General features: G+C 43.4%; 1 protein-coding gene across 1 annotated transcript in view; it reads left to right on the top strand.

The window, feature by feature from the left end:
• Positions 1 to 6,678, top strand: part of LOC123575525 (acyl-CoA-binding domain-containing protein 7-like) — an 11,845-nt gene extending 5,167 nt beyond the window's left edge. The window contains exons 3-5 of the mRNA XM_074000836.1: positions 5,160 to 5,277; positions 5,441 to 5,503; positions 5,591 to 6,678. Of these exons, the coding sequence (XP_073856937.1) occupies positions 5,160 to 5,277; positions 5,441 to 5,503; positions 5,591 to 5,664 (255 nt within the window). The 3' untranslated portion in view covers positions 5,665 to 6,678. The remainder of the gene's footprint in view (positions 1 to 5,159; positions 5,278 to 5,440; positions 5,504 to 5,590) is intronic.
• Positions 6,679 to 8,441: the final 1,763 nt, after the last annotated feature.

Below are 8,441 nucleotides of genomic sequence, written 5' to 3'. Positions count from 1 at the left end.
CTTATCCAAGCCCTTTTTGCTTTAGGCTTGACTTTGCTCATATTCATTCAAAATGTATTTTCTCGAATGCCATCTATGTAACCTTTTGTCACTTTCAGCTCAGAAAATTACAGCAACTCTACATAAAAATGCTACATTTAATAGAACAGCAGAAAATATGCTGTATTCGATTGGACTTTGGGGGAAATCACCACTTTTCTCAGTAGAAGTAGACATCTTCCGGTTATTATTAAGCATTTCAAAATTTTATTTTCCCAAAATACCTAAAAAGAATATGAATGTAAATTTCACCATAATAGGAACTCTAGTGACAGTGACTACTGTAACTATGCTATATACGTGGTGGTGGAAATTATTTTTTTTTGCCCTTGCTTTCATTTTATTAAAAACACAAAATGAAACTAAAATTAGGAAAGATCAACTTACAATTCCTTGATTAAATTTTTCAATGACTCTAGGAAATTCAGTGGCGGTACTAATTCTGCTAGTACTCAGCACTTGCAGACTGAGTGGTTTCTTTACTGGCAGTTGTGCCACAAAAAGAATTGATAAAAAGTACATTCAATGGCTGGATGCAGTGGCTCATGCCTGTAATCCCAGCAATTTCTGAGACGGAGGAGGGAGGATCATTGAGTGCAAGAGTTCAAGACCAGCCTGGGCCACATAGGGAGACCCTGTCTCTACAAAAAATAAAATTAGCTGGGTGTGGTGGTTCATGCCTGTAGTCTCAGCTACTGGGGAGGCTAGGGCGGGAGGATTCTTTGAGCCCCCAAGGTTGAGGCCACAGTGAGCTGTGATCGAGTCACTGCACTCCAGCCTAGGAGACAAGAGTGAGACCCTGCCTCAAGAAAAAAATATTTAAAAAATAAAAATAAAAATAAACATTTGGGCCAGGCGCGGTGGTTTATGCCTGTTATCCCAGCACTTTGGGAGGCTGAGGCAGGTGGATCACCTGAGGTCAGGAGTTCAAGACCAGCCTGGCCAACATGGTAAAACCCCGTCTCTACTAAAAAATTAGCCGGATGAGGTGGCAGGCGCCTGTAGTCCCAGCTACTTTGGGAGGCTGAGGCAGGAGAATCACTTGAACCCGGGAGAGGGAGGTTGCAGTGAGCCAAGATCGTGCCACTGCACTCCAGCCTGGGTGACAGAGCAGGACTTCATCTCAAAATAAATAAATAGAAAATAAATACATTTGATATGTAAAATACCAAGCTGTATGTCCACAAACAGGGAACAGCAATGCCTGAGTTTCTGGTTTGTGAAACTGAATTATATGAAACACTTAGGGTTTATTTGCATACAGATGGTCCCGTAGAATGGTTCAATTCATATCTCCACTTTACTATGGTTCAAAAGCAATATGCATTCAATAATTCGAGTCCCCATACAACCATTCTGTTTTCCACTTAGAATGCAGTATTCAGTAAGTTACATGACATAGTCAACACTTCATTATAAAATAGGCTTTGTGTTAGACGATGTTGCCCAACTGCAGGCAAGTTAAGTGTTCTGAGGACGTTTAAGGTTGGCTAGGTGCATTAAATGCATTTTCGACCTGCCATAGGTTTATTGGGACATAAACCCATGGTTAAATCAAGGAGCATGTTATTTTACTTATTTATTTATTTATTATTATTTTGAGATGGAGTTTTGCTCTTGTAGCCCACGTTGGAGTGCAATGGAGCGATCTTGGCTTACCACAACCTCCGCCTCCCAGGGTAAAGCAATTCTCCTGCCTCAGCCTCCCGAGTAGCTGGGATTATAGGCATACACCACTATGCCCAGCTAATTTTTTTTTGTTTTTTTAATAGAGACGAGGTTTTCCCATGTTGGTCAGGTTGGTCTCCAATTCCCGACCTTGGGTGATCCGCCTCCCTCAGCCTCCCAAAGTGCTGGGATTACAGGCGTGAGCCACTGCTCCCAGCCTGGTCGCACAGCACTTAAGTGATGGAGTTGGGATTCCAACCAAGGCAGTCTGGCTCCAGAGCCATGTTCTTAACCATGGCATTAGTATAAAGCAGCCAAGAGTTTCTTAGGAAGACACTCAGAAGACAAGGCGCCCCTTATTCCATGTCCCCGTGCTTCTCAGTCCCCTGTGGGAACTGGGTAGGAGGATGGGCCAGGTTCAAGGTTATTTAGGCTGAAGACCCTGATCTCCAACTTACAGGTGATTTTGTTCACAAAACAACTGTTCTGCATGTACTACTGTTCCTGGACCAAACTGAGAGCTGCGCTGCTTATTCTCTCAGCTCAATAATGAGATGCAGATAAACTGGGAAAGAAGAGAGTTGGTTTCTGTAACTGGGTACAAGGAGAAGACCTGGAAATGATTGCCAAGATTACAGAGGTTTCTAGAGCTTTATATGCCTTCTAAGTTATATGTCTGCATGTAAGTGTGCGTTCATCTAAAGCCTTAAGTGACTAACTTCTAATCTATAACTAAGGGCTGAGTCCTGAAGACCCTCCTCTGGAGCCTCAGCAAATGTCCTTAATCTAGATGGATCCAGGTGCTGGAGTGATTACCCTCGTTTCCTGCTAAATCATGGAGGTTTGGGGAGTTCCTTCAGATCCCAGTAAAACTTGTTTGTGGAGGCCTGGGGATTTTCTTCAGACCCCCATAAAACTTGTTTAATCCTAAATGGGTCCTGTTAAGAATTCCTTCATTATCTTGTTATGCCTCAAGCCCCAGGAAGAGCCTGGGCAAAACTCTTGGTGGGCTGTTGTTGGCGTCTTCGTATGAGGGCGCTGGCTCTTTCTGCTTTTAATATTTAATGTAACCACTCATTGCTGACGCGGTTGTTATGGCGGCCTGCCTATTCAGCCATCGGGGGACCTGGCCACAGTACTGCCTGTCTTTGGGGCCGGAAGGAAACTTGAGCCAGCCACTCCGCTGAGCCCACAGGGTACTGAGGTTACACTGGGGCTATCCACTTTCTCTCCTAGGCCTTTGGATCCAAAGGGAGCTCTGGCATCAGAGAAGAAGTGTGGGGGGCGGGGGCCAGCTAGCATACATCCTTGAACTTCCCCTGTTTGACAGCCAGCCTATGGACAATTCCTGCTTATCCTGAGTTTTAAGAAATAACTTAAGGTAAGACACAGTTTAGTTTAAAAATCTATAAAGGAAAATAATCACGAAGCCCTTTATAGAGTATAAACTAAGAGGTTAGAAAAGGAAAGGGATAAAGCACCTGGGAGCCCTGAGGCTCCAGAGTACACTGGACTTCCTTGTCTGTTTCAGCTACTGGCTGAACCCTGGGCCAGCCTGAGGGTCTTGCGGGGTTAGGCTGGTCCCAGTTTTAGAGTTAACTCAGGACAAGCCTTATTGCTTAAGTCCTGTTTTTTCTTTTTTTTTTTTTGAGACAGTCTCACTTTGTCGCCCAGGCTAGAGTGCAGTGGCGTTATCTTAGTTCACTGCGACCTCTGCCTCCCAGGTTCAAGCAATTCTTGTGCCACAGCCTCCTGAGCAGCTGGGATTACGGGTGTGTGCCACCATGCCCAGCTAATTTTTGTATTTTTAGTAGAAACAGGGTTTTGCTATGTTGGCCGGGCTGGTCTCGAACTCCTGACCTCAAGTGATCCCCCTGCCTCGGCCTCCCAAAGTGCTGGGATTACAAGCATGAGCCACCACGCCAGGCTTAAGTACATTGTATATAGCGTTTCCAGGAAGTCTAAAAACATACTACTCAAGTATATTGGTATACAGTTTTCCCTAATCAGCTCTAAATTGGCTAAGCAACTCCTCTTTTCTAGAAATCATTTGCAATAAATCTTATAATTTAGGTCTAGTGTGAAAAGGAATCTGTACAAGCAACTCAACCAAATCAGGAATATTGATTACCCTCAGAAGCTGACTAGGTCTAAAGCTAATATTAAAGAATGTAGGCATGAGGGCACTGGAAGAGAAACACGCCAGACGATGGTATTAACCGGTAGCAAAGTCCCTTCATGTAGTAAAGTAGGACTGAGGCAGAAGAGGAAGAACGCATCTGTGACGTAATTGAGGAAACTACATTGAGTACCAATAATGCCAAAAAAAAAAAAAAAAAAAAGCAGCCAGGCACGGTGGCTCACACCTGTAATCCCAGCACTTTGTGAGGCCAAGGTGGGTAGATCATGAGGTCAGGAGTTCAAGACCAGCCTGACCAATATGGTGAAACCCCGTTTCTACTAAAAATACAAAAATTAGCCAGGCACAGTGGCAGGCACCTGTAATCCCAGCTACTCAGGAGGCTGAGGCAGGAGAATCACTTGAACCCGGGAGGCAAAGGTGGCAGTGCGCCAAGATCTTGCCATGGCACTCCAGCCTGGGCAACAGAGTGAGACTCCCTCTCAAAAAAAAAAAAAAAAAAAAATAGCCAGGTGCGGTGGCTCACACCTGTAATCCCAGCACTTTGGGAGGCCGAGGCAGGCGGATCACGAGGTCAGGAGATCAAGACCATCCTGGCTAACATGGTGAAACCCTGTCTCTACTAAAAATACAAAAAAAAAATTAGCTGGGCGTGGTGGCGGGAGCCTGTAGTCCCAACTGTTCGGGAGGCTGAGGCAGGAGAATGGCGTGAACCCAGGAGGCGGAGCTTGCAGTGAGCGGAGATCGCGCCACTGCACTCCAGACTCGGTGACAGCGCGAGACCGTCTCAAAAAAAAAAAAAAAAGCAAACTCGCCAGATGTGCGGTGGCTCACGCCTGTAGTCCCAGCACTTTGGGAGGCCAAGGTGGGCAGATCACTTGAAGTCAGGAGCTCCAGACAAGCCTGGCCAACATGACAAAACCCCATCTCTACAAAAAATACAAAAATTAGCCGAGTGTGGTGGTGCACACCTGTAGTCCCAGCTACTTGGGAGGCTGAGGTGGGAGAATGGCTTGAGACCCAGAAGTAGAGGTTGCAGTGAGTGGAGACAGCGCCACTGTACTGCACTCCAGCCTGGGTGACAGAGTGAGACTCCGTCTCAAGAAAAAAGAAGGTAAACCGAACATTTTCTGTAGTTCTTCATATAAGGTAAGTCCCCGGAGAGGTGAACTCCTAGGAATTCAAGTAAATTAAGATCATTCTGATAGAACCAGAGCAGCAGAAGTTCATTTCTGTTTGAAACCTTCCTCTTCCTCCTCTTTGAGTTCCTATTCCTTGGTGGTAAAATGCTCTTTTTTTTTTTTCCCTTTAGGCTGATTTTGACAGGGCTACAGAAGATGTGAGGAAGCTGAAAGCAAGACCAGATGATGGAGAACTGAAAGAACTCTATGGGCTTTACAAACAAGCGATAATTGGAGACATTAATATTGGTATATATTATTAATATTAATATGTTACAATTAATATGCTAATTATAATTATAATATATAATATAGCATTACTTAATATAGTAATATACTCCGTTTGAACAATGTTTATAGAAGTGCACAGTAAAATGTTAACTTGCAAACGCATCTGTCCTCCTCTTGCCAGAGTGTCCAGGAATGCTAGATTTAAAAGGCAAAGCCAAATGGGAAGCATGGAACCTCAAAAAAGGTTTTTTAGTCTTTCACAAGTTTATGGCAAACTTTCTTAATTTCCCAATGCACCAATCAGGGAGATAACCTGTTTGTATCTTTCTAGGGTTGTCGACGGAAGATGCGATGAGTGCCTATATTTCTAAAGCAAAGGAGCTGATAGAAAAATATGGAATTTAGAATACAGCATATGAGGAATTTTTGCTTTTGAAGCCTTCCTAATGCTATCATGACCTAACATTTAGAGGGAGAGGCACACTGTTAACTTGATGTATCATGTAGATTTTTGTTATTAGCATGAATTGTAATACTTAGGAATATACTGAAACTACATAGATAGTTCAATTATACTTACTTAAACCAGGTATCTTTAAAAGTTCTTTTTAAGAAAATGTGGCACATATACACCATGGAATACTATGCAGCCATAAAAAAGGATGAGTTCCTGTCCTTTGCAGGGACATGGATGAAGCTGGAAACCATCATTCTCAGCAAACTATCACAATATTAGAAAACCAAGCATGTTCTCACTCATAAGTGGGAGTTTAACAGTGAGAACACATGGACAGAGGGAGGGGAACATCACACACCAGGGCCTGTCGGGGCATGGGAGGCTAGGGGAGGGATAACATTAGGAGAAATACCTAATGTAGGTGACCGGTTGATGGGTACAGCAAACCACCAGGGCACGTGTATACCTCTGTAACAAAACTGCACATTCTGCACATGTAACCCAGAACTTAAGGTACTTAAAAAAAAAAAAAAAAGTTCTTTTAGAAAAGTATTTTGTGTTTTATTTTTATAGAGTTAGAGAGGACAGCTGCAGTTTTTGTTCGTTTGCTTGTTTGTTTTTCCTTGAGGAGTCTCGTTCTCTCACCCAGGCTGGAGTACAGTGGTGCGATCTCGGCTCACTGCAACCTCTGCCTCCTGGGTTCAAGCGATTCTCTTGCCTCAGCCTCCCGAGTAGCTGGGATTACAGGTGCTTGCCACCCTGGCTGGCTAATTTTTGTATTTTTAGTACAGATGGGGTTTTGCCATGTTGGCCAGGCTGGTCTTGAACTCCTGACCTCAGGTGATCTGCCCACCTTGGCGTCCCACAATGCTGGGGTTACAGGTATGAGCCACCACACCTGGTCACAAGTGCAGTTCTGTTACATGGATATATTGTGTAGTGGGGAAATCTGGGCTTTTAGTGTAACCATCACCCAAATTTCGCATCCCTCACCCCCTCCCACCTTTCCAAGCCTCCAGTGTCTATTATTCCACACTCCAGGACCCTTTGTTCACACTGCTTAACTCCCACTTATAAGTGAAAACATAGTTTTTTTTTTGTTTGTTTCTGAGGGGTTTTTTTAAATCTTTATTTTCTTGTTTTTGTTTTGTTTTGTTTTCTGAATTTTTTCACTTAAGATAATAGCCTCCAGTTCCACTCAAGTTGCTGCAAAAGCTGTAATTTCATTTTCTTTTATGGCTGAGTAATATCCCCTGGTATACATATACCACGTTTTCTTTATCCTGTCACCCACTGATGGATACTTAGGTTGATCCCATATCTTTGCTATTGTGAATTGTGCTGCAATAGACATACAAGGCAGGTATCTTTTGGATAGAATGACTTCTTTTCCTTTAAGAAGATGCCCAGTAGTGGGATTGCGGGGTAGAATGGTAGTTCTATTTTTAGTTCCATCAGAAATTTCTGTGCTGTTTTTCATAGAGGTTGTACAAATTTACATTCCCACCAACACTGTATAAGCATTCCCTTTTCTCCATATCTGTTGTTATTTGACTTTTTAGAAAGCCTCGCCCTGGTAATATGTGTACAGATTTGAACAGCTGTTTGTTCTTTTGGCACATCTTTTACAATAAGTTAATGTTACTGGTGAAATAATAATAGGTTATTAAGAATCAATTGCAAGGCTGAGTGTGGTGGCTCACACCTGTAATCTCAGCACTTTGGAGGCTGAGGTGGGTGAATCACTGAGGTCAGAAGTTCGAGACCAGCCTGACCAACACTGCAAAACCTCATGTCTACTAAAAATACAAAAATTATTATCCGTCTCAAAAACAAAAAAAGAAAGAAAGAAAGAAAGAAAGAATCAATGGTAAGACTGTTCCTTCCTTACACCATGTGGCTTTGAGGTCACAGTGATACAGAGACTGTGAACCAGAGAACATACTTGGTTCAGGTCCTCATTCATCTGTGAACGTGCTAGGTGACCTGGGGCAAGTTACTTAACCTTATTAAGCCTTATCTGTAGAGGAGGGAAAATAATATCACTCTCAAAGGGCTGTTCTAAGAATTGAAAGAGAGGCCGGGTGCGGTGGTTCACACCTGTAATCCCAGCACTTTGGGAGGCCGAGGTGGGCAGATCACGAGGTCAGGAGACCAAGACCCTCCTGGCTAATACGGTGAAACCCCGTCTCTACTGAAAATACACAAAATTAGGGGAGCATGGTGGCAGCAGGTGCCTGTAGTTCCAGCTTCTAGGGAGGCTGAGGCAGGAGAATGCCATGAACCTGGGAGGTGGAGCTTGCAGTGAGCCAAGATCCCGCCACTGCACTCCAGTCTGGGGGACACAGTGAGACACCATCTCAAAAAAAAAAAAAAAAGAAATTTACAAGTCTGTCCATAGCAGTTAAAAGACATTTAAAAAGCCACCATAGAAATATCTCCTGTTTTTCTTTGAATTTTTACATTTAAGACAAATGAAAAAACAAACTAAAATATTTAGTGATAAACTGTACCACTACTGTACCCCATCTGTTCAGTTCTACCAAAGAGTCTGGAATATAATATTAGCCCCCGACTCAGTCTTTCTGGAAGGTACACAGGCTCTTTGAAAGAAGATAGTCTTCTTGTTAACAATTCAGAAAATTGTTTGAGATTCCTTAAGATAAATATCCTGGCCGGGCACGGTGGCTCAAGCCTGTAATCCCAGCACTTTGGGAGGCCGAGA

This window comes from Macaca fascicularis, chromosome 9, assembly GCF_037993035.2.
Source record: "Macaca fascicularis isolate 582-1 chromosome 9, T2T-MFA8v1.1".
Classification (NCBI taxonomy): domain Eukaryota; kingdom Metazoa; phylum Chordata; class Mammalia; order Primates; family Cercopithecidae; genus Macaca; species Macaca fascicularis.
The sequence above is the reverse complement of the archived record's forward strand: the minus strand, read 5'-3'. Positions and strand labels throughout refer to the sequence as shown.